At 39.2% G+C, this 27733-nt stretch overlaps 1 protein-coding gene across 1 annotated transcript in view; it reads right to left on the reverse strand.

Moving 5' to 3' along the window:
• The window catches only part of tbc1d2b (TBC1 domain family, member 2B), a 110254-nt gene that overhangs the window by 27604 nt on the left and 54917 nt on the right, over window positions 1–27733 (reverse strand). Inside the window, exons 5-7 of the mRNA XM_078532517.1 lie at window positions 27084–27301; window positions 12254–12643; window positions 7545–7655 (exon numbers count right to left, since the gene is read on the reverse strand). Of these exons, the coding sequence (XP_078388643.1) occupies window positions 7545–7655; window positions 12254–12643; window positions 27084–27301 (719 nt within the window). The remainder of the gene's footprint in view (window positions 1–7544; window positions 7656–12253; window positions 12644–27083; window positions 27302–27733) is intronic.

A 27733-nucleotide genomic window follows, 5' to 3' on the forward strand; every position in this document is an offset into this window, starting at 1 on the left:
TTTATTTCTGTTGGACTGTGGATTGGGATTGCAATGGCTGCAGGTTGAAGAACATGTCCACTGGAACAGGATGAGATATATATACACAATGTTGCAGTCCTGGAACAGAGTGTGCCGGAAAGGTGTCCGGGACCCAGGGAGCTGCCTGACAACAGCATTTTAATTGGCTCCTGACCAGGTGACCAAGGTTTTGTGTGACGAGCATGGCAGCTGAATAGCTCCTAGCCTGAAAGAAACAAGACCTAAAACATCTTTCTCCTGCGTGTGGAAGATTCCAGTAATTCCACAATAATAGCTAGCTGGCTTTTCTTCTCATATCTCTATAACCTGCTCTCTCTCTGAAAACCCCTGTCAAGAGACAAAGAGGAAAACCACTGTTAGAGACATTGAAAAGCAAGTTCTCAACCAGTGAACTAAATAATGGAAGGCCACCTTGTGTCATCAACAAGAGCTGAAAGGAATTTGGAAGACATCGATCAAAATCAACCCATCGAATCCTGTACTCCAGAATTGGTGCTGTTGAACTGTTTTATCCCACCTTTAAAACCCATGTTTTGTGTGTCGTGTGTGTGTGTGTGTGTGTGTGTGTGTGTGTGCGCGTGCGTAAGGATTTAAGAAGGGGGTAGTGTTTAAGTTATAGTGTTAGAAGTTAGCAGTTCATATTTCTTTCTTTTGCCACTGGTTAACAACAGTTTGTTCAATAAACAGTTATTTGCTTATTAAGTTTACAAACCTGGTGCTCATATTGTTAACCTAAATTAAACAGTTAGGTAGAATTGGGGCAAGTGGTTTGGTCAAACTTTTCACACTTGTCGCGGCTCAGGGAGCAGTGGGGCTTGATATTACAGCGCACTATCCCCAGTGAGTCATGACAGAAGGGATTCCCAGGATTTTGAGCTAGTGACAGTGAAGGTACAATGATATAGTTCCAAGTCAGGATGGTGTGTGGCTTGGAGGGGAACTTGCAGGTTGTGGTGTTCCCATGTAACTGCTGCCCTTGTCCTTCTAGATGGCAGTGGTTGTGGGTTTGAAAGGTGCTGAAGGAGCCTTGGTGAGTTGGAGTTATTAGCACTTACTGCCACTCTGCCCCACCGAATTTATTCAGAAAGTCCCCAAATTCTTCAAAACTAGATTATTTTAGCTATCACTTTCACAAAACATTTTCAGCCACTCAAGACTGTATCTTTCATATTGACTCCAAATACTGAAAGTGTTTTTAGATAAATGTGCATCTGAAACATGAACTACACAAACAGTATTGAGTTTGTGGAACTATATCAGGAAATTTATTTTAAGTTGGGTTATAACTTTGGATTTTTATTAATGCTCGAATGGACAGTGGCAGGAGCAGATAACTGGGTCTGGAGGTATACATGCACAAAGGGGGAAGCAGGAATCACAGCTTCACTACTACGAAAGCAGGCACTTAGCCTTAAACACTACTTGTTACATGGTTTTCAACAATGTTTTTAAGTTGGGTCCTCTGAACAGGCAAAGGATTCAGCTGTATATGGCTTTATTCCAACAAACAGATGGTTTCAATAAGGCCAGGCCAACAGAGTCAGTTTGAATAAAAGCAAAATACTGCGGATGCTGGAAATCTGAAATAAAATCAGAAAATGCTGGAAAAACTCAGCAGGTCTGGCAGCATCTGTGGAGAGAGAAACAGAGTTAATGTTGAGAGTCTGTATGACTCTTCTTCAGAGCAAAACGTGAACTCTGTTTCTCTCTGCACAGATGCTGCCAGACCTGCTGAGTTTTCCCAGCATCTTCTGTTTTTATCACAGTTTGAAAACTGTCAAACTCAAAACCATTTCACCTGGAAACTGACAAGAATCATATCGTATAATCTAGATTCATCTAAACTAGTATTACAGACAAGCAGCTTCCTGATTTAATTGCTAGTCTTTCCTTCAATTTCCAGTATAGCTTTAAATAATAATAAATTGCCCTTGGAGTTCTTCTCTTTCTTTCATGACTCTAGTTATAAAACATTGTTTTGAATTAAAAAGTAGCAGGAACACAATCAAAAGGAATTTCTTTGAAGAACAGCAGGGAGTTCTCCCCCGGTGGCCTGGTTAATATTCATCCCTCTTATCAACATCCCAAAAGAACAGATTAGCTGATTCTTATCACATTGCTGTTTGTGGAAGTTTGAGCGAAAATTGGCTGGCACATTCCTTACATTACAGCGGTGACTTCAAAGTACAAAATTTTTCATTGGCTGCAAATGCTGTGAGGCCTCCAGTGGTCATGAAAAGCACTATATAAATGTGAATTTTTCTCTTCTGATTTCTGTTCCTGAAGATTCGCTATTGGATCTGGTAATGGGGAATGAGCCAGAGCAGATAAGAGTAGTAAAAGTAGAGGAACATCTAGGCAATAGTGACCATAATAAAAATAAGCTAGATGGTGACAGAGAAGGACATACGTATGACAAAAAGGTTGGAGAAAAACTAATTTTGGAGGGACTGGGAATAGACCGTGGGAAAATAAAATGGGCAACAATATTGACAAACAACAACGTAAATGAATGGGATTCCATGGATGAATAAAGACGCAAGGAAACAATTGAGGGTTAGTAAAGAGGCAACATTAAGGGCATGGAGAGCAGGAGAGTGCAGGATAAGGCAGAATATAGAGATTGAAGAGAAGTCAAAAAGAATTAGGCAGGCAAAAAGAAACTATGAAATGAAATCATCAAGGAACATAAAACAAAATAGTAAAATATTTTACAGGTATATCAATAAAAAAGGCTGGCTGTGATAGGAATAGGATAGGGACAGGCAAGGTAATACCACAGTTAATGATGGAGTATTGCAGAAATATTAATGATTTTGCTTCAATATTTACGAGTGAGATAGAACAGGTAGGTAGACATGACGTTGAATGATGAGATGAGTAATGAGATAAGCACATTTAAAATAAAAAGGGATGCGCTGAATAAATTAAACATATTTTAAAAGAATCTAGGGAAGAGATAGCAGAGGCAAGACTACTCATTACTTAATAATTCTTGAGAAAAAGGTGTAGTGGCAGAGGACTGTTGGATAGTAATTGTAACTCCGATATTTAAGGACGACGACAGAACACGTCCAGGGAATTAAACAGCAGTCAGCTTAACATATGTGGTAGGAAAAATAGGAGAGAATAGAAGAACGTCTAGAAGCAAGAAATATAATAATGAATAGTTGGTATGGATTTCAAAAGGGAAAATTTTGTTTGGCCAAATTTATTGAATTTAAGACGGTAACAGAGAAAGTAGACATTGATCATGCAGTAGATTGAATTTATCTGGGTTTTCAAAAGGCCTTCGATAAGGTGCCCCTAATGAATAAGGTCCTCTGGCTCCACATTCTCTGACAAGTGGCCGAATGGATTGCTAGTTGGCTTCAAGACAGAAATTAGACCGGGGGCAAATGATAGTTATTCAGAGTGGCAGAAGGTGGGAAGTGGTGTTCCACAAGGATTAGTGCTGGGACCACTGCTGTTCACAATTCACATTTTGACGTTGGAATGAGAAACCGAGTTTCTAAATTTGCAGATGACACTAAATTGGGCGGGGGTGGGGGGAAAGCTACAATGCTAGAGTGGAAAAAGACTCATTACTTTATTGGGCCCAGAGCAACTGTTCTTCGACCATGAGCCCATTACATATACTATGAACTATTCTTTTAGTTTACAACTTGTAGAAGTATATTATTTTCTTTAACTGTACCTTTCTTGTGAGATGGGAGTGATTGATGTAGCGTTTAGACTTTGAGGTTGAATTTGTAAATAAACAATGGGCTTTAATTAAACCCACAATAGTTGGTTATTTCTAAATTGACCACACTCCGGGGGCTAAGAGCCACACACACCTTCCTCTCCAAACCCACACACATTATGGACAGCAAGGGAAAGGGCACAAGGGTTTCAGTTCTCTCCAGACCCAGTCCGTGATGCCTCCCCAAACCACCTCTCTCCATCTCTCATAGGAACATTTTTTAAAAATTCATTCACAGAATGTGGCCTTCGCTGGCGGTGCCAGCATTTATTGCCCATCTCTAGTTGCCCTTGAGAAGGTGGTAGTGAGCTGCCTTCTTGAACCGCTGCAGTCCATGTGGTGTAGGTACACCCACAGTGCTGTTAGGATTTTGACCCAGTGACAGTGAAGGAACGGCGATATATTTCCAAGTCAGGATGGTGAATGATTTGGTGGGGAACCTCCAGATGGTGGTGTTCCCATCTATCTGCTGCCCTTGTCCTTCTAGATGGTAGTGGTCGTGGGTTTGGAAGATGCTTTTGAAGGAGCCTTGGTGAATTTCTGCATAGGAGGAGGAGTAGGCCATTCAGCCCATCAAGACTGATCTGGCATTCAAACAGATCATGGCTGATCATCTACCTCAATGCCAATTCCCCTACTATCCCCACATCCCTTGATGTCATTAGTATCCAAAAATCCATTGATTTCTGTCTTGAACATGCTCAATGATTGAGCCTCCACAGCCCTCTGGGGTACAGAATTCCAGATTCATCACCCTCTGAGTGAAGAAATTCCTCATCAGTCTTAAATAGCCTACCCCTTGTTCTGAGACTGTTTACCCTGGTTCTAGACTCACCAGGCAGGGTGAAACATCTTATCCACATCTATTCTGTCACACTCTGCAAGAATTCCATAAGTTTCAATGAGATCACATCTGATTCTTTTAAACTTTAGAAAATAGAAGCCCAGTTTCCTCAATCTCTCCTCATAAGACAATTCCACCATCCAGGAATTAGTCTGGTGAACCTCTGTTGCACTCCCTCTGTGGCAAGTATATCCTTCTTTAGAAAAGGAGACTAAAACTGTACATCATACTTCAGTTGCGGTCTAACCAAGACTGTATGCAATTGCAGCAAGACATCTTTACTTTTGTATTCAATTCTCTTTGCAAAGGCCAACATACCATTTGCCTTGCTGATTGCTCACTGCACTTGCATGCTAGCTTTTAGTGACTCATGAACAAGGGCACCCAGGTCCCTTTGGATATCAACTCCCAACCTCTCACCATTTAAGAAATACTCTGCCTTTCTGTTTTTTCTACTAAAGTGGATAACTTCATACTTAATCACATTATATTCCATCTGCCATGTTCTTGCCAACTCACTTAGCCTGACCAAATCCCCTTGAAGCCTCCTTGTATCCTCCTCACAGCTTACGTTCCCACCTGGTTTTATGTCATCAGCAAATTTGGAAATATTACATTTGGTTCCCCATATCCAAATCATTTATACAAATTCTGAACAGCTGTGGTCCCAACACTATTACTTGCGGCACCCCACTAGTAAGAGCCTGCCATCCTGAGAATGACCTGTTCATTCCTATTCTGTTTTCTCTCTGTTAACCAATCCTCAGTCCATACCAGTATATTTCACCCAATCCCATGTGCTCTAATTTTGTTTACCAACCTCCTGTGTGGGAACTTCTTAAAAGTCTTCTGAAAATCCAAATACACCACATCCACTGGTTCTCCTTTATCTACACTACAAGTAACATCTTTAAAACACTCCAACAGGTTTGTCAAACATAACTTCCCTTTCATAAATCCATGTTGACTCTGCCCAACCATATCATTATTTTCTAAATGTCCAGTTATCACATCCTTTATAATAGATTCTAACATTTTCCCTGCTGACATCAAACTAACACATCTGTAGTTGAGTTTTCTCCCTGTTTCCCTTCTTAAATAGTGGGCTTACTACTTTCCAATCTTCAGGAATTTTTCCAGAATCTATATAATTTTGAAAGATAACCACCAATGCATCCACTATCTCTCTAGCCACGTCCTTCAACACTCTGGGATGTAGTTCATCTGGTCCAGGGGATCTATCAACTTTCAGTCCTTCACAATACTGCTTAAAACCTACTTTGACCAAGAATTTGGCCACCTTCTGTGGACCACTGTCTTTTTTTTGTCTGATTACGCTCCTGTGAGCTGCCTTTGGATATTTCACTGTTAAAGGCGCCATATAAATTCAAATTGTTGGCATTGATTAAGGATGTTGGCGATGAACATTGGGAATTCAGAGTGCTCCAGCCAAATGTTGATCACTGTGTACATGATTCTGCTCTTAACCTCTCCCCATTCTCAATAGCTGACTGAATAATGGTATCTTGTGATGTGCTACCAGCCCATCTGGATTTGGAAGGCCTCAGTTTCTTGTAAGCTAGGTTTGACAATTTATGCTTGGGTAGTCATAGGAACATACTATTGGCTTCATAGTACAGTCTGTAGATGTAAGTTATACTAAACAGATTAAACACTTCTAACCTCTCAAGGATAATCATTTATTAAAAAATAATATGAATGCTGAAATTTTCTTGAGGCTACCTTAGAAAACATTACTGAACAAAAAATATTTCACACAACTTGGGCTAGTTAGGAATCACATGCATCTCAAAGGTCGCAAAATCATTCAACATATTGAGAGAAATATATTGGGCATTTCACATGCCATTCTTTTGCAATTCCCAAAGCTATCCCTAAAAACCTTTATGTAAAGGTATACTGCACAGAACTTTCCAACTTGAATCACTCACTTGGACTCAATCCATATGCCCAACTATCACAAAAGCAGAAGAAAAATACATACAAAACACATAAATAACATAACAGTACCGATAACAGTACATATGTCCAACACAAATAGCAGGTGGCCAGACAAATACATGGGTCGAAAGTTAGTTGGCAGGCAGTCTTTGTATTACTCGCGTCTTGGCAGCAGCAGCTGGCTCTGACCTAGGTGAGGGCCACACATCTGCAAATCGCCATCTGCTGCCCTGTATATTCCTACAGGAAACGGCAATGTTCAAATATATACTGAAACAGAACACAAATTGTTTCAGAAGGTGTGGGTTTTCCATTGTGGTCTTCAGGCGTGTGTGTGTGTGCGTGTGCGTGTGCACGTGCGTGTTTTTTCTCAAACTGAGCAGCCTGGGTGAAGGGGATATGCCAGATTGTAAAGATATCACCAAGGCTGAAAAGCATTAAAGGAACAAGTGGTGATGAATCAGGAAGTATCAGTGATGCCAAGGTTGCATCGTAAAATGCCCCAGAGGGGTGAGGGATTGCTGAGGGAGGTCAGCAGCTCCAGTTCTTAGGTGCAGGAAAAGAATAAATTCGAGCACTGGAAGCAGAGGAGCATGTAGGACAGCATGTTTGTAATATCAGTGTGAGAAAAAAAAAGTAGTGATGGTGAGAGGTTGAAGGCCTGGAGTGAAAAGAGAAGTTGCCAATGGAAGAAGATTCTTTTCCCTGCACCATGATCAGGAGTCCACATGAGATGCCAGAAATGTCTCCTCCAGCTTTCTTCAAGTCTGGTCAAGTGTCCATTAATCTACATATTTCTTATGGTGTACATTGAGAATAATAAAGCTTGCTGCAGGATTTACAGCACGTATACAGAATTAGTACTCAACACTAAGGAATGAATGACTGCCCTTAACAGCAACAGTTCAGACAGTAGGACTTAATCTGTATATTCCACCAATCCACATACAAATTAAACTGCAGTTAAAATACCTTTGCTTCCAGAGCTTTCTCTCTCATTTCAACATTCTGCTTAAGCACCGACAGTTCCAAGATCTCCTTGTTAAGGAATTTGTTCTGTGTCTTATAACCCTGAAGGTTATCCTAGAGAGAGAAATTAGAATAATGGATACTTTCAAAATTTGACATTGCATTTCAAAAGAAAAAATGAAAAAGCAGAAAGTAGCTTTGTTGGGGTGGGGCGGTGGTGGTGAAGGGATGGAGTTAAATATGAGCAAATGGACTTTTCCTCCTCCCCCCTGTCCTCAATTAAAAGTGATCATTAAGTAATTCATAGGTCACAACACCTCTGTCCTTCTAATCAAAGATTGGAAAGACTGACTTCTCATGTCAGTAGACAGCATGCCTGCAAACAGATAATGCATCTGTGTCTCTGTTACGGGATGTACATTTATACAGCTCCAACTTTCTTCAAAACCTAGGATACCATGAAGGGAGATCATGAAAACGTGTCTGCATATGATTACTGATGATCGGGGTTTCAAAGGAAGCAAAAAGCACATCAGTGAGAATGGCAGTTAAAACTCGCTAACTCCCCGTAGCACAAATTAAAATATACGAAGAACATCTTAAAACTATCCACAGCTTGAATGTCATTAATTCAGCCCCATTTCTATAATCAGCCCAACATGTTGAATCCGCAAGTCAAGCGGTTTATTCCAAAGTTGGCGATACACTAAGTAATATAAAACGAATTGTCAAATAGATCTACCCACGAATGGTAAAACAAATGGAAGAATGAATTATCATTTAAAATGTAGAATATCCAAACATGTGCAAAATTAGGTCTGCAAATTTAATAATGTGATAATGTCAGCATGAGCCGGGTCCTTAACCCAGTGCAATTATGCAGAAATGTTTCAGACATGATGCCTGTTACTCAAATTTCTTCCAATTTTAAATTAATAGTATTCATCCTAAGAAAATAAACCTCTAAGCAGAAACAAGATTTACTTTAAATCAATCCATGAGGTCCACACGCCATGAGTAAGATCAACACACAGACATCAAGTCCCTTTAAGACTTTTTCTAGTCAGAAGCAACTGCCTGTAACTTGTAAATTAGAGCCAGGTCCAATTCCTTTTAATAATAGACAGCATTGTAACCAACATAAGTAGCAAAGTTTGGAAAAAGCTAACTAAATTACTGATGAGCAGCAAGTAGATAGGTACACCTGCCAAAATTAACACCAAATTGGACTGAACAAAGATTCTGTTTGAAACAAAATGTGGATTGATCTGAACACGCCACATGTCAGAGTTGCCATTTTGATATATCCAAACATTTGGGGTATTGTTGCATGGGCCTTCTGCAGCTCTACTATAACCTGTACCTTTTATTTATTATATAAAGTAATTTATAAAGTTGTAATATATAGGATACATCCTGTAAAGATGCTACAAAGTGCAGTGTGTAAACATTTCAACTGTACCGTTAAAGATTAAAGAAATTTAGCTGTGGCAAAATTCAAGCATCAGCTCCTTTTAAAATTTTAAGTCTTACAAAGTGTGCAGCACGATTTATCAATGCACCCACAATGCCATGACAGGCACACAAACCAAGGAATCCAATAGGATCCAAGCAAATCAATCTTTAGTAACATGCTTGACAATTTCACCAAAAGAATTTGTCATACTGCACCCAAGGTCAGCAAACTACCCTTCTTCCTTCAGGAGTCTTTGATTAGCCAGGAGTGGCAATACATTTGCTTAGAATTGGAGATAGGTACTCGTTTAGTACAGGTTATTTTGGAGTTAACCTCAAATCACAAACAAAAAAAAAAATTGGTAGGAATCTTGTGTAATGATACAAGTTGAAAACTAAAGCGATGGGGTGCTTAAGTTCATGATGATGCACATGCACGCACACATAGCTCTTGATTTAAACTCTTCCACTTCAGAGAAGAGGTGAACTTCAGTAGTGGCAACAAACTTTTCGAATTAGCTGCACTTATTAAGCCAGTTCCTGAGCTCAAAGTTGAAGTCACAATACTGCAAGTAATTAAAACAAAAAACTACTGCGGATGCTGGAGATCCAAAACAAAAACAGAATTACCTGGAAAAACTCAGCAGGTCTGGCAGCATCGGCGGAGAAGAAAAGAGTTGACGTTTCGAGGCCTCGTGACCCTTCTGTTGAAGGATCATGAGGACTCGAAACGTCAACTGCAAGTAATTCTCTACTGATTTGTTATTGGGCTGCCCCTCATTCTTAGCAGCAAATGGAAGCAGCATGAACAAAAACACACGCATCGATCTGTCTTCCACTTAATGTACACCAAACAGGTAAAATCAGATGAACCAAACATGGGTGGGTTGGGGGAAAGGGGGGTGGCAGGGTCAGTTTACTTTTGAAAATTAATACAAGATTGGTAAAGAAACAAATTTGCAATGTTTAAACCAACAACCAGCTTCAGGTCTCTATGACTTATAACTGGAATCAAAACTAGTAGACAAAGGTAATGCAAGGGCCTTTGATAAGGTACCACATAGTAGAGACATGACTAAGTTCAAAGCAAGTGGAGTTGGGGGAAAAGTAGTATAACAGATAGCAAAGTGGTTACAAAACAGTAAATAGAAGTAGCAAGAGGTAAACGTAGTTACTCAAACAGGTGGAAGATGGAAGCGGTTTCCCACAGGGATCTGTGTAGGGACCACTGTTGTTTGCCACTTACAAACTATTTGGAGTCAGCGATCAAATTTAATTTCAAAATCTGCAGATGACATTGGGTATACAATTAATATGGAGGAAAACTGCAACAAAATACAAAACAACATTAATGAAGTTTTAAAATGGGGTATAATTGTCAAATGAATTTTAATCTAGGGGGTGGTGCATTTTAGGAGGAGGAGTAAGGAGGTCACATACTCCTTGGAAAATAGGAGTCTAAATTGGGTTGCAAAGGGATCTGGGGACGCAGATTCACAAATTAAGAGTAGTAACACAGGTTAAAGTCATATAAAGTGCAACACATTGGTATTTATTTCTAGGATAAAGTTCATAAGTAGAGAAGTTGTATTAAGCATAGAACCTTGGCCAGGCTATGCTTAAGAGTACCATTTACAGTTCTGGTTTCATAGAACAGCAGTAGGTCATTTGGTCCCTCGGACCTGCTCTGCCATTCAACTCCATTATCCTACCTTGGCTACATATCACTTAATACCCTTGGTCAGCAAAAAGATTTCACTCTCAGATTTTAAATTAAGTTAGCATCTACTGCTTTTTTGAAAGCGAGTTCCACATTTCTAACAAGGTCGGTGTAGAGGTGTTTCCTAACTTTTCTCCTGAATAGCTTGGCTCTGGTTTCAAGGCCATATTCCCTTATTCTAGACTCCCCAACCAATGGAAAAAGTTTCTATCTATTGATTAATTTCAAAATCTTAACGTCAAACAAATCACCCCTTAATCCTCTTTATCCCAGGCATACAAGCCTAGTTTATGTAATCTCTCATCATAATCTAACCCTTGAGTTATAGTGACACTCTGTGCTGCACTCCTTCCAAGGCCAAGGTAATTGGCCATAGGCATCTCTCCATTAGACACAAATGGTTATATAGCTTGAAGGACACCAACCCACCCCAGGCATGGGGAAAGACAAGGAGACAGAGCTCCATGAACTACCACAGCCAATACAGGGATTGAACCCATGCTCTTGGCATCATTCTGCAGCACACCCTCTAGTCATCTAGCCAACTGAGATTACCAACTGTTTTACCTAGGCCAGTAAATCTTATCTAAGGCATGATGCCCAGAACTGTACTTAGTGCTCCAGATGTGATCTAGTCGGTCTTTGTATAGCTGAAGCAAAACTGCCTCTCCTTTATATTCTCGTCTTCTATTTATGTTCCATTTGGATCTAACCACTACGTTTTAGTGATCTGCGTACATGGACCCCTAAAAATCTCTTTGGACCTTCCCCGTTTCTAGCTTTTCAACAATTAAAAAATACCCAAATCTTTCCTTTTTTGGTACAAAATGGAATACCTCACACTTACCCACATTAAGATTCATCAGTCACAGATTTGTCCATATTACAAAAGGAAATAGAAGCGCTGGAGAAGTGCAAAAAAGATTTAAAAGAATGATATCTGAACTGAAAGGGTACAACTGTTTGGAAAAATTGAACAGGCTGAAAAAAAGAAGGGGAATGAGAGGTGACCTGATAGCGATTGTTAAAATTCTGAAAGAGTTTCATAAAGTACAAGAGATGTTGTTTCCACTTATGAGAAAGCAGAGCAGGGGTGGGGTGGAGCCCAAAACTTGGAACCATAAATATAAGATAGTCAATAATAAATTGAAAAGGAAATTTATGAGAGACTTCATTACAGGGAGTAGTGAGAATGTGGAACTCTCTACCATCTTGAGTGGCTGAGGCAATTAGAATAGATGCATTTGAGAGGAAGCTAGACAAGTACATGAGGGAGAAAGGAATAGAGGGATATGTTGATAGGGTGGGATAAAGTAAGGCCGGACAACTTTCGTGTGGAGGATAAATACTTGCATAGGCCTGTTGGGCTAGAATGGCCTGTTTCTGTGCTGTAAATACAATGTAAATGGTTCCTGTTCGCCAAGGCATGGTGAGGAGGAAGAGAAGGAAGTATATTTTGAGAGATCCACTTTGATTGTGGCCATGAGAGACAGTTTTGTGATGTTTAAGTACTGAAAGTCAGAATGGTATTTGATACCTTTAGTGTGTCCAACTCTTGCAGTTCCTTGAGCACAGAGGGTGCTAGAGTAGCTCCTGATAATACACCCGGAGGCGAGCGATTGTTCTCACATTCATTGATCTGCCGTGATAATTTAATAATCACTTCATCTTTGGCTTGGATGGTTTCTCTGAGCATGTTAAGCTGGTCACTCATCCCGGTAATTTTATCTTGAAATCCTTTCAATTCCTGATCCAGGTGGTCTTTCTGTTGGTTAATGTGATCCAGTTGATTGTTCAGGGCCTGTATCTGGTCATCTTTCTGGTGCAAAATTTGTGACATTCCTTCATCCATTAAAGCACCAGTGTTGAGTGAGTATTTTTCCTGCTGGGAATATTTCAACGTTTGCTGTAACAGTCGTACCAACTCCTTTGAAAAGAACAAATGCCAAATAGTAAATATCTGTTATAAACCCCATTCCTTCATTGATATACATTTCAATAAGCCTATATTGCTATCAATCATTAGTAGATCAGCGGAGATCAAAACGGACATTCCACCTTCAATTTTTATTTACCACTCCAGAGGAGTATTATCAAAATTTGACAGAGCCACATAAGGAAATATTAGGGAAGAAGGACCAAAGGTTTGAATAAGAGTATTAAAAGAGGAAAGAGAGGCAGCAATGTTTAAGGAGGGAATTCCAGAGATCGAGGGCCAGCCAGCTGAAGTTGCAGTCGCCAGTGATGAAGCGATTAAAATCGGGGATGCTTAAGAGGTCAGAACTACAGCAGCTCAGATACCCAGGAAGGATGGAGGCCTGGAGGAGATTAGAGAGATAGGAAAAGGCTCATAAACAAAAATGAAAAGTTTAAAATTGATGAGTTACTTAACTGAGAGCCAGTGTAGTTTAACACAAGGTTGATGTGTGGGCAAGACTTGGAGAGAGTTAGGACGTAGGCAACCTTTCCTTCAGTTTATGCAGGACGGAAGATGGGAGGCTGGCCAGGAGTATGTTGGAAAAGTCTAGAGGTAACAAGGGTACGGATGAGGGCTTCAGCAGGCGAGGGCGGAGTCGAGGAATGCTACTGATGTATAAGCAGGCTGTTAGTAATGGAGATGTGTAGTCGAAGCTCATCTTGGGGTCAAATATGACACCAAGGTTGTGAACAATCTGGTTCAGCAACATACAGTTGCCAAGAGGAGGGATGAAGTCAGTGCAGAGAATTAAGTTTGTGGTAGGGATTAAAGACCATAGCTTCAATCTTTCTAACGTTTATTTGGAGGAAATTTCTGCAAATCCAGTTTTGTATGTCAGACAAGCAGACTGACAATTTAGAGACAATGGAGAGTGGAGAGAGGTGGTAATGAGGTAGAGCTAAGTGTCATCAATGTACATGTAGAACTGATGCTATGATTCCAAATAATGTCACTGAGGGGCACCATTTTGAGAGGAGCCAAAGATGGGTCCTTGGGGGACATCAGAAGTAATGGTGCAGGAGCAGGAAGAGAAGCCAATACAGATGATTCTCTGGATAGATAAGAATGAAGATAGGCAAGTACAATCTCACCCAGCTGGATGACAGTGGAGGGATGATGGGATGAGGATGGTGTGGTGAACCATGTCAAAGGTTGCAGACAGTTCAAGAATAATGAGGATGGATAGTTTTCCTTTGTCAGAGTTACATAGGATGCCATTTGTGACTTTGATAAGAGCTGCTTTATACTGAAGCGTCCACTATCACCATTATTCCAAAAGCTCAAACCTTATTTTTTAAAAAAAACTATCTAGATGAAGGCTGAAGGCACTTAGCATTTAAGCTTAAAATATTGGCTGCAGACAAATTTGATGTACAATAATTTAAAAGATAATCAGAGCCTGCTACAGTCAGAAGCCATGCCATTTTACTGAGGAGCAAGAGTTAAAATTTTAGTATGAATGGCAATGTCAGGACATTATCAAGGTATTTGAATTGTTTGTAATTTAAATCAAATATATGTAACTAATTAACCCACTGATATGGAACATTAAAATTAAGCACACATGGAGATACTTGTCTAATAATTACAAAGCTATATATTTAAAATTAGTGCTTTATTTATAAAAATGTTTTATACATCTTTGATAATTAGTTTTAATCTGCAGAACAAAGCTAAACTATGATTAACAATGTTTTCAAATTGACAGATGTGATGGGAATTCAACATGAATTCCAGTGCACAGCATAACAGTTAAACAGGGCAACTGCCACCCCTAGACTACACAACACAAATTTCTGTTCAAGAGTTTTCTTGGGTAAAATTGTACCATCTAAAAACAATAAGACATTGAATAGGCATTTTAGACCACATGAAATGGCAACTTCTCAGAAGCAATGGAATTAAATTATGTCTTCTGACTTTCTCAATTATCATGTGTGATTCAGAGGACTGCAAGGATGCAAGTTTTCAATGTAAGGGAAGATTTTTTAAAAACCTGTAATAATGATCAAGTATCTTGGATTATTGCAGAGATAACTTAGAGTGTTGGCAATCTGTCTCAACTTTCCGAAAACTGGTTTTGGATTATTTCATTTCTATGTATGATGTCCAAGGTGATAAAATCAATGCTTCTTTCATGCACAAAATACTTAAACTTTTTCATAAACGCAGCATTTAGAATTTGCTGAATCAGAGTTTATACTGACCAATTAATTGGATTTGATACAGATTCTCATTGGTCTCATTAAACATTAGAAAATAGGCTCCATCCCATCTGAAATACTATAGGAGATTCAACAATTTTATTAGAAATGTAAAGTCCCAATTTCTTCAAATAACCACAATCAGAAATAGACCTAGGTCACTCCATTTACCACTTTGTGGTTAGATTTTAGAGAAATATATTCATATTTCCAAATATGAGAAGTTGAAAAAGCCAGAAAACTCAGCCCACTTAATAACGGAAGCTTAACTATAGAACTGGAGTGATGTAAGACAATGTGTCCCTGACACCAAATCCAACTTGTTTAATTCAACAGCACATCAAATCCAACAATAACACAATAAAAATCCCTTCAGATAACCCACTTGGAACTGGCCATCCGTTAGCACTCTATTCTAGTGTCATGTAGATAAATCTGACCATTCTAGCCACTTCAGTAACTAAAGTTTGATGATCCAGTGAAAGCTACCATGAACAACATGATCATCTTTTAAAAAATGTAATTCTACAGACAGTGACATGTGGATTTATTGTTGGTGCATGATGTTTTGAAAACCAACTGGCTTTGAATCAAAAAGGAAATAGCAGTGTTGAGATATCTGGGAGTTCTTCCAATATCTCCAAAAGAGGATTACCAAATAAAGAAGGACATAAATGATGTTCTGCAACTTTCACTGGGGTGATCACATTGGGGTCGTAACTTACTCGGAGTGGCAATCAGCGTCAGACATTGGGAGGGGGTGGAGTGGACCGGGTATTCAGGGGAGTGGGGCAGGACATCGGGAGAGGGTGGAGGTGTTGGAAATCGGAAAGGGGTGGAGCGGGCCAGACATTCTGGGGGGAAGTGTGGGCTAGAATGGTCAGACATTCAGCAGGGGGCTGCAATTTCAGGGGTGTTGGTCAGACATTGGAGGGGGGGGGTGCTGTGGAGGGAGTCCCGTGGAGGATCTGTCTGGGTCTTTACAATAGTTACCCAGAAGTTAGAAGAGGTTTTAATTCTAACGTTTTCTGGGTAACTATTGGTGTAACCCTGACGGAGCCATTCGAAGTTTGTGATTTAAACCGCAAATTTTCGGATGGTTCCCAGCGCAGCGCAATTGTCCAGAGGAAGTGTGCACTTCTGGGCAATTGCTGTGCAAACCCTTACCTGGGAACCTCCCAGAGGGATTCCCCAGCGCATCTTAGGGGTACCCCAAATTTTACGCTGGGGGGCTCGGAGGTTAAGGCTCAATATGTTGTATCATGATTAGTTTACAGAAAGAATGGAGGCTCTTTCACCCATTTAGATATGGTGGATGGGAAACAAAATCTATGTCTGCAGTTTCCTTCGCATTTGAGAAATGAAGCACACGCAATTTGAACACAAACCAACTATGTGGCTTATAAGATGATATAACTTTGGGCTGCACGTGGAACTAAAAGATGCCAAAGTCTCAGCTTTATTTTTAATGATCCCGGCCCCTAAAACTGGTCAAGCCCTCAACCTTCAAAAGGGTATCCTCCAACAGGGCTTATGCGGAGTATGTCTTCATACTCATATTGCAACCAGATTTTCAGGCACAGCAGGATGGAAAGCCATTCTCTGCTGATGTTTTCCTGCAACCTAAGAAAAAATATCCTGTGACCTACTCTGTATATTCTGTTTCTTTCAAAGCATTTTTATGGCATGAGGAAAAGTCCAATTAAAATTTGAAAAGCTTCTCCAATTGCAGGCTCTTAAGTGCACTGTGTCCAATGTGCATGATGCTGAAATGAGTTGAAACTTATGATATTAATACTAGTAGTAGTACATGGTGTGGGCATGGCATTTTCCTTGGCCACTGATTTATGCCTATTTTAAATTTAGATATTCTAATGAGATTGGGATGATATTTGGACATAACATTAGTAAAATGAGCAGTTTTGGGTCTAACTTCTGGATTGTGCCTACAGAGCAAACTTTAGGCCCTAGTGTTTTGTCACAGTTTGTAATTATGAAAGTTACGTGCCCAGAGAAACTATATGGCCAAACTCTCACCACAATGGTCCCATCACTTTCTAATTCCTCTCCACTATGGCCATGTGTTGGTAGAAAGACGTCAGGAGGGCGTGGAGCGGGCTTGACATTAGGGGGCTGATGGGGTCAGACATCGGGAGGGGGTGGAGCGGCCCAGACATTCGGGGGGGATAGGGGGCTGAGGGGGTCAGACATCGGGAGGGGGTGGAGCAGGCTGGAAGCATAAAAAGCTAAGAACAGAAGGCAGCCATCTGATCCATAATGTTCGCATCAACTTTTTGTTAGATAATCCAAAGCTCATCCACAGCCCTGCTTCCTGAAACCACCAATAATCACTGAAAACTGCTGCAAAAGTAACAAGGTAGCAATGTTCCAGTGTTACTAAAGCACAGGCTGGCCAGTGAGCTCAAGGAATGAAGAGTTGTGAATCTCCAGATCTTGGTCAACTTACGTAGCTCCAACATTTTCCTTGCACAATTGTCATTTTGCTTTTACCCTCCCTGTTACTTTTAAAGAGCGAGCTGGATTTGCACATTAATTGTCCATCAAAAAGTGGTCGGGGAGACGGTGGCGTAGTAGTAATGTCACTGGACCAGTAATCTAGGGACCAGGCTAAGACTCCTCGTACATGGGTTCAAATCCCCACCACAGATAGTGGAAGCTGGTGGAATTTAAATTCAATTAATAAAGTCTGGAATATAAAGCTAGACGCAGTGATGAGTTACCATGAAACTACCATATTTTATCATAAAAGTCCATCTGTCTCTGTAGGGAAGGAAATCTGCCTTATCATGATCCTTATCAGGCCTGACCTACGCATGACTCCAGATGCACAGCAATGTGGTTGACTCTTAACTGCCCTCTGAATCAGCCTAGCAAGCCACTCAGTTCCAGAACAATTAGGGGTGGGCAACAAATGCTGGCTTTGCCAACGATGCCCACATCCCATGAAAGAATAATTTTCAAAAAGGTAAGGCTGGGACATATCAGCACAAGTATCTTTTCAATAATGTGATCACTGTTAATGCAATCAACCCCTGTGGCTCTGAGAGGGAACAATTTAAAACTGTTCAATCTTATCCCAGCATGCAGTAAGTTAGACTTTAAAAGGTCAAATTTTAAATCTTAAATCATGCTTTTTCTTTATTTTTTATCTCTATACCTGATATGACTAATTCTCCCTTATTCTTCATTCCTGTTTATTTCTCAATTCTTAAAGCTCATTGCATAAGGATAGACCTTCACTCCTGTTGTTCACCAAGGTCCCAGATGCACTGCTGCACCCTGCCCGTTCACCCACCTCCAAGGATGTAATTCCAAGGAGTTTGCAGAAGTTGTAGGATAACGCTAATGGAGGCTTCACTTATGCACATATTCACTGGGATAAAACGAATGGTGGCAATCAAGTTGGAAAGGTCTTCACAGAAAGTGCAATGGCAAAATACTGCTGATGCTAGAGGTCTGAAAAAGCAAAAATGCTGGAAATACTCAGCACATCAGGCAACATTTGTGGAGAGAAACAGTGTGTTTCAAGTTGATGACAAATGTTGCCTCACCTACTGAGTATTAACAGCAATTTCTGCATTAATCTTCACAAAATGTACTTGGGGCTATTTATCTAAGTCAAAATGTCACGAGCACAAAAATCACAATCGCTCCTCATAATCCAATCCCATCACCTCAATTATTTTGAGTGCTCTTTTGTGTCCTTCTGAGTTAGTTCCTGAGGCATACAGGCAGAAATTTAGGAATATAAGGAAACAGCCTGGTGAGACTTGTACTGAGTTTGAGAGAGTAAACAAAGTAATTTTGACAGGTGGATATGGGCATTAAAGGTAGAGAAAACATATGCAGCTCTTAGAGAAGTAATTTTTTTTAAGAAGAATTTAAAGATTCAGTAGTGAGAACTCGTGTGGAAAAGCAGAGGGTTAAAACGGCTAGGCAAGCAGCACAGATAGCTGCTGATTGAGTTAATTCATAGACCTAAACCTTTTTTTGTCACCCTTTTAAATCAGCGAAGGATAGAAAGTGGGAAGGTGAAAGGAAGATAGTTAGTCAAGGAAGAGGAGTAGTTGGAAATTTTCAGGAAATCTCTCTTCAGACCAAAAAGGAAGGTGTGGGTAGAAGTGCCATTCGAAAACTGAGGTGTTTCCATTGTAATAAGGTGGGCACATGAAGTCAAGGTGTTGGAAATTACAGGGAAAACCCATTGCAGTAATTGGAACACAGAAAAGTTCTGGAAATATGAATACTGTGGGTTCTATGATTCAGGCACAGGAAAAGTCAGTGTTTTGTATACTGGTGAAGCAGGAAGAATCAGTGATAAGTAAAGTGGGAATGTGTTCACAATTGACCCAAGAGAGGTCTGAAGGCAGGTTACAGAAATGCTTAAAAGTGTTGTATGTGATGGGAAAGTTTTTCCATGTATACAGGGTGGAGCAGGCAAATATATTAAAGTTTTATGAGAAACAGGGCTAGTCAATCCTTAATGTTGTGGGTTAGTGATATATTGTCCAGAGGGGGCATTGCAGGAAATAGTGGTAATAAATGGGATTCATAGAGATGCTAAACCTATTCCACTGTGGAAGGTAAATTTAAAAAGTAAGTTGAAAACAGGTGAGGTGATTGTTGGAGTAGTGGAAAACTTGCCCATTGCAGGAGTTCAATTTATTTTAGGTAAATTGTGATGCTTACTGTAGTTTAGCAACCCGCGGGGGTTGTTGCAGAAAGAACATTCTGGATTGCTTCCAGATTGTGTAGTAATGAGATCATAAACTCACAGGTTAAAACAAGGAGGAGGGGGGGTTTAAAAGGCAGGGAAAAGATGCTGATATTCAATTAGCTGGATTAGTTTTTGAAATGATTGTCCAGGAAGCAAAGCTTGAAAAGAATGAAGTGGAAGTGTTCAGTTCAGTTAAATTGTTCAGTTAAAGTGTTCAGTTAAGTTACAGCAGAAAGATTCACAAATAAAGAAGTTATATCAGACAGCTTATTCAGAAGCAGAGGCAGAATGTTATTACCTTAAAGGGAATGTGCTAATGAGGAAGTGGAGACCATCTCATGTTTCAGCAGGTGAGAAATGGATGGTAGTGCATCAGATAGTTGTACCATCTGGATACAGAAATGAGATATTAAGAGTAGCTCATGAAATTCCAGTAGCTGGACATTTAGGAATCAGGGAGACTCGGGCAAAAATACAAAAGCATTTCTATTGGCCTGGATTGCATAAAGATGTAGTCAAATTCCGTAGATCATGTCACACGTCAGGTCACAGGAAAATTTCAAGCAGCAATTAAACCGGCACCTTCAATTCCGATTCAAGCATTTGAAAAACCTTTTACCAAGGTCCTGATTGATTGTGTAGGGCCCCTTCCTCAGACAATGTGGAAATCAGTACTTGCTGACAATAATGGGCTTGTCTACAAGGTTTCTGGAAGCAATAGCTTTGCAAAATATTACAGCAAAGAGAATTGTGGAAGAGTTGACTAAATTGTTTACAAGTTATGGGTTATTGAAAGAAATACACAGTTGGATCAAGGCTCAAATTTCACTTCACAGCTATTGAAGGAAGAGATGAGTAAACTGGGGATAAAGCATTTTAAGTCATCAGCTTATCATCCTGAATCACAAGGTGCTCTGGAAAGATGGCATCAAACTATGAAAATCCTGATGAGGGCTTATAGTCATGAGTACCCACAGGATTGGGATCCAGGAATTCCATTCTTGTTATTTGCAATTAGAGATGCTCCTAATGAATCCACAGGATTTAATCCTTTTGAATTAGTCTATGGTCATGAGGTAAGGGGACCACTTAAGTTGATTCAAGAGAAATTAGTGGATCAGAATTCAGAAACTACTTTCCTGGATTATGTGACAAACCTCAGAAAGATTGAACAGGGCTTGTTGGCTAAAGAACATTTAAAGATGTCACAGCAGGTGATGAAGGCAAAGGCAGATAAGAGGACCAAATCTCGTAGTTTCGTTGCTGGGAAAAAGTGTTAGTTTTGTTACCAGTATTGGGTGAACCACTAAAGGCAAGGTTTAGTGGAACTTACAGAATTGAGAAGAAACTGAGTGAAGTAAATTATTTAATAAATACTCCAGATAGAAGAAAGAAGCAGAGGGTGTGTCATGTAAATATGCTTAAAAAGTACTTCGACAGGGAAGTTAACCAAAAGGAGGTATTACTGGTGGTGGATAAGGAGAAAGAAGTAGAAATGAAAGATTCTGAAATTGATTTTCCTCTAATTCAATTGCACAATGAGGGGAAACTTAAAAATTTAAATGTAATATTGAGTTAACTTCCAGATGGGTGTCAAAGTGATTTGGAGAAGCTACTGCAGTCACACAAATTTATTTGTGAGAATGAACTGAGGAAAACAAATGTAGCTACACATGATGTAAATGTGGGTGCTTCCGTTTCGACAGGGCAGCATCCTTATAGATTAAATCCAGTAAAATTATCAAGGACAGAAATAAATTGAATTCATGCTTCAAAATGACATAATTGAATCTAGTTGCAGTAACGAGTTCACTTATTGTGATGGTACCGAAACCAGATGGAACACAAAGACTGCGTGTGGATTATCAAAAAGTAAATGCAGTGACAAAAGTGGATTCATATCCTATTCCATGGCTGGAAGATTGCTTTGAGAAAGTGGGACAATCAAAGTTTATCACAAAGATCAACTTGCTAAGAGGATATTGGCAAGTACTGTTATTGGAGAGAGCAAAGGGGACATCGGCTTTTGTGACACCAGATGGACTATATAAGTTTAAAGTTATGCCATTTGGTATGAAGAATGTACCAGCAACATTTCAAAGACTGACAAACAGTAATTGCAGGGCTGAGCAATTGTGCTGTTGATATTGATGGCCTGATAGTTTTCAGTCAAACGTGGGAGGAGCATTTACAACATCTGAAAGAACTGTTTAATTGACTGCAAGAAGCTAATCTGGTGGTGAACTCGACCAAAAGTGAATTTGCAAAAGTGCTAGTTGCATATCAAAGCCATACCATTGGACATGATCAGGTAGCTCTGAGAGATGTGAAAGTAAAAGCCATTGTGAATTTCCCAGTGCCTAAAGCAAAACAGGAAGTTCTGAGATTTCTGGGCATGACTGGGTTTTACCTAAAGTTTGTTCCAAGTTTTAGCAGTGTAGTTGCTCCATTGACTAAACTACTAAAGAACAACAAGAAGTTTCAATGGGCACAGGCGTGTCAGAATGCATTTGACAGTTTGAAAACTGTATTGACTATGACACCAATTTTGGCAGTACCTAATTATGCCAAACAGTTTAAGTTAGTGATCGATGCAACTGATGTAGGTATTGTTGCTGCATTGTTTCAAGATGAAAAAACTGAAATTGAGAAGCCGATAGGATATTTTTCATGGAAGCCGAATGTACATTAGAGAAAATATTCAACCATCGAAAAGGAAACTCCGGGTCTGGTATTAGCTTTGCAGAATTGAGGTTTATGTTATAAGCAATTCTTCAGAAACAATTTTTTATACAGACCACATCCTTTATTATTTCTGGACAAATTTCGAGACCAAAGTGCAAGACTGTTCAGATAAGTTTATTACTGCAACCGTTTACTTTACAGATTATACATGTGGCTGGATGAGAAAATCTAATTGCAGATACATTGTCAAGAGTTTAAAGCTAAAGGGAATTTGACATTTAAAACCTGGACACTGGACTCAAATGGCCTCTGTTGATACAAAAGATTTGCATTTATTATGTTAGTGCATGCACCTGGTAATTTAATAGTTTGTGTATATATAGATAAGTATAGTAAAAACGTAAGATGGGTTGAGAAAATGAAGTCGTCTTTTAAAATTATGATGGTTCATTTTTCCATAAGGATGGAGGCGTTATGAAACTATCTTTTTTCATAATAGTATTGTGGAACATTGTAAGGTAGGTTTATTGTTGTATGGATGGTTTTGTGTGACTGATTTTATTGAATTAGAGTCAGTTGGATTGCAGGTTTGAAATTATCAGAAGAGTCAGGTGTAAAAAGGGTATCTGAAATGCTAATGACTGAGCTAGAGCCTAAGAGTCAGTAGATAAGGCATGAATACAATTATATAATTTTCATTTTAAGATAAAGTGGGGAGCTGTTTCATTTTCAAAAGGGTGGTAGGATGTTTACAACTAACAAGGTAAGCAAGGCCAAACAGTATGTTTAAATTTTTCCAAAGATACCGACCATATTGGCAACATGAAAGATTTTTATATTATGGAACCAATAAAGCTACAAAAACATCAGAAACAATGGGATTTTACACATTAAAGAAAGAAAACATATATAAAGAGGGAGGGAGGGTTGTGAGCATGTGTGTGGCTATGTAAAATCTTGAAAGGTACACCGTGACACAGACTTGGAAGAAGCCCTAGCCACTTTGCAGGAAGAAGTGCTGTTCTGGTAAATGAAGTTGTGTTAAAAGCCTTTGGAACTCCACTGTCGGGTGGGTGCTGCAGTAACCTTGCTGGATTGCTTATTTAAATTCAAGTCCATTTTGAATTGTTGCCTTAAAGAGGGTGTGTAGTGGGGAGCCTGCTAATTAAGAATTTTGGGAACAATTCAGGCTAAATAACCGTGTAACTATAATCTTGTGTGTTTATTGCTTTTTTTTGGTTAATAAATGTTTTAATATAATTTTAAAATCACTAAAGGTACTAGCAGACTCATTACACAAATCTTCTCGTAATAAATTGCAAAACTGTTGTGATAACATGGCCAAGTTTCCCTTCTGAATTTGGTCCACCTGCCACGTCATAACAGTAGTACAATGCCCAAGACGCTCCACGAGAGCATAATTAGACAAAGATTGGTACTAAAGCAAAGCAAGAGACATTAGGATAGGTGACTTAAAAGCTTGCTTAAAGAGGTGGGTTTTAAGGAACGTCTCAATAGAGATGCAACAATTATCAATGTGAAGGAGGAATATTAATTTTAAGTTTGTAGAATCTATTTTATCACTATTTAACAACTAAACACTAGGTCATCTCAGAGTCACAGTGATATACTATCAACCACTGTTGTGAAGGTGAATGCTGACTATATAGCTCTTCAGCAAATGAGAGAGAAACCAAAGATAGCAAGTTTTAAAACAAAAAGTACAAACTGGATCATTAGGTAATCGAGATGGAGACATTTACTCAAAAAAAATTAGTTTAGAATCTTGTAGTCATATGATTTTAATTATCTAATATTGTAATTTTACTTTATTATTTAGCAATAAAAAATGGATCGTTTGGAAGGAAGTTTCCTCTCCTGACCCTCTCCTAGATTACGTCTTAAACTGATATTATTGCCAGTAGAGAAATCATTGCCTTAGTTTGATCAAAGTGCTTATCAACATGCACTACAATGTACAAAATTATATCATGTGCACTTATGCAAGATGATGTCTCAGAAGAGGAGTGTGGGGGAAGGAAATAAAAAAATTTGGATCAAGGGGAACCAAAGTTGTAGTCGAATGGGAGGTTTTTGAAAACACAACTGATGCATAGCTACTTTGGGCTCTGCCTCCCAAGTGGGCCAATGGTTACTCATTCTACTGAACATCTGTTATCTGTGGTTGTTATATGTAGAAAGTACACTGGGGGTAGCCATTTGTAATTTAGATGTTACCTTTTTTCCAACATGGACAATGAGCTTGGAAGCAGTTGGAAGGAGGATTAAAGTGATGGTCAGTCAAAAGAATAGAGCAATTAATGCACATCTTAAACTTATTAGCAATTTGAGGATTTTTTTAAAACCTAGCTTTGCTTGTGCCTGACATACCACTGCATTTGAAAATTTATGCAGTCTCCTGAATTTGTACAATCGAAAAATCTTTTCATGCACATCTCACTTGATAGATACAGCTGCTTGTAAAGTTCACATGCACTATGTCATTCAAAATAAGGATACAGCTTACAGGATTTAAAATCCAAGACTAATCGACTGCAATTGTCCTTAATTTTTTACCCATCTGCAGCACAACAGAATAAACATTATGTTTCACAGTCTAGGGAGCTGCACAATATATCCAGATATGAGAATCTGGTTCTGATCAACTTGTGCATTCTAAAGTCTGCATGTTGGCAAAAATCCTGTGTCTGGACACCACATACCAGACACTGGATGACTTTTATCCACAAGCCTAACTGGAATTAAATCAAAACCTAAATCATAAAAACAAAAATTCTGGGAGCAGAATTCTCTGTTTCTAGATGAGTCCATCATTTTTGCTATGATGTTAACTGATTAATAGAGGTTTACAGTGCAGGAGGCAGGTAGCCATTTAGTCCATCTTCTTGTTAGAACAATCCAAAACTAATCCTTCCTGCCCTGCTCTCTCCCCAGAGTCCTGCATCTTACATAGATTGAAATATTATTAAACTTTCTCTTAGAAGATGCAATGGTATTTCCCTTAACTATCCCCTGTGGTAAAACAATTAGGGGAACAGTAGTATTATGGCAATATTCCTGGATTAGCAATCCAGAAACTCAGATTAATATCCCAGACACATGAGTTCAAATCCCATCATAGCAGCTCGGGAAATTTAAATTCAATTAATTAATAAATCTGAAATAAAACATAGTTTCATTAATAGTGATCATGAAATCACTGGAATGCCGTAAAACCCCATCTGGTTCTCGAATGTCCTTCAGAGCAGGAAATCTTCTGCCCTTGCCCTGGGTCTACTGACCCAAACCCACACTGTTGTGATTGACTCTTAACTGCACCTGAAATGGCCTAAAAAGCCCCTCAGTTGCGGGCAGCTTACCATTACCTTCTAAGGGCAATGAGGGATGTGCAATAAAAGCTGGCCTGGCCAGCAACATTCAAGTCCCAAGAATTAATTTTTTAAAAATCCATGTTCCAACACCTTTCTCAAATCCAAAACTCCTCAATCTCTCAGCGATTGATTTCAAATTGACGTGCCCTCATCATTTTCCTAACCTGAAGAAACAGTATTCCCCTATTCATCCTATAATAAAACTTCCTTTTGAAACTTCTATTGAATCGCCTTATTCTTCTCTGCCCCAGTATTTCAAACCTCTTCTCATAACTCATTTCTGGCGCACTGGTTTTTTAAAGAAAATCTGTGCAGCACTTTTAATCCTGCAGCGTACATATTCATATAAAGAAGGCTTTTATTTATATAGTGTCTTTAACAACTTCAGAACGCCCCAAACACACAATAGAGTGTCTTTGAAGTATGGTCGCTTGTCGTAAATTAGGAAACGCAGCAGCCAATTTATGCACAGCAAGACCCTACAAACAGCAATACGATAATGACCAGATTATTTTTTTGGTGAAGTTGGTTGAGGAGCAAAAATTGGCCAGGATACTGATTTTGAACAATGGATTTTAATGTCTTGAAATGTCAACAAAGGCATTGATTTATAATTTACACTTTTGTCAGTATCAAGCATTGTCAGATTAGGTATATAGATTTACGAAGGACAAGGCTCCTTCTGCTTGGAGCAATCGTAAGAGTAGATACAAATGACAGAGCCCATATCACTTATCCTATGATCCTTCTCACCAACAAAGTGCCACTTAGCGCCCAACTGAGGCAGTTTTGTGGCGAAATGAATTGAGACAGCCCAAACTAATTTCCTTATAACCAGAGACTTTAATTCAATCATATGGATTGGGTTTGAATCGAATTCTCAGGTGAAGTTTTCTTGTTAATCCTAGTTCCATAATGGGCTCCAAATGCACTGCAGCAGACACTTCTGAACTATTTGTATGTATTGCTGTTATTTTTTTCTATGGGTGTAAAATTTCTCTACTTTCTTTTCTGCCCTCTTTGACTGGTTAGGTACCCAAGCTTCTGCCAGTGCAGCCAAGTTAGACACAAAGAAAGCGTACAATAGTGATCCCATATCAATTCTGCACCTGCCAGCACCAGCAAAGCTGGAAATGGAAGCCTGCTGAGAAATCAATCCTACATCACATGGCTCTGTGGAGCCACATGTCAACGTGACATGCTATTTTGCCATGCATTATTATGCAATTCCGAAGTACAACCCACCTTTAATAATTTATCAAACTCCTCTAAAATCTTTGATTTCCACCGACGCCAAGTTGCACTTGAACTGTTCATATCTGGAGAGATGCTAAAAATCAGATAATGCCGTTTGTCCCTTCAGACCTTACCTTCTGACTGCTTAAATCTTCTTTCACCTTGTTCAATTCTTCTTGCTGAGCTTGAATTCTGGACTGAATCTCTGTTGATGCCTTTCCATTGGTAACAATCCATTCTACAGGTGACGACTCACTGCTATTGCGGTTCTTTGATGTTCCAATCATGTCTCTCAAGAACGGTGGGCGCCTAACTCGCGTTGCTCTTGCAAAATCAAAAGAAAATGCCGATCCTACAAGAAATATCAACAAATCTTTCCAGATCAAAATAAAACTACTATGAGCAAGATAATTAAAACACAGATTAAGATTTAAAACAATCAGGATTTAAACTATTGAAAATACATAGCCAATATTCGATTTCTGCAATCAATATTTTGAATTCAAATTCTTAATTTTAAACATTTTTTCTTAACCACTTATGTTAAAAAAAAATCAACATTCAGGCAAAATGTAGTATTGTAGCAAAATCATTTTGGCATTGCCCAAGCCAACCCCACAGCAAAGTGGAATGAGAATACTACCTCCAGGGCTTCTCAATTCTCAGAACAGGCCTTGTATCAAAACAGGCCTTGGTTCCACAATCACAGCCAAACCCACTTTGTACTGACCCTGCTATTAGTGTGAATGGACCTGCAAAACTGTGCAAAATCTGACAAAACGTG

This window comes from Cetorhinus maximus, chromosome 30 (assembly GCF_964194155.1).
Source record: "Cetorhinus maximus chromosome 30, sCetMax3.hap1.1, whole genome shotgun sequence".
Classification (NCBI taxonomy): domain Eukaryota; kingdom Metazoa; phylum Chordata; class Chondrichthyes; order Lamniformes; family Cetorhinidae; genus Cetorhinus; species Cetorhinus maximus.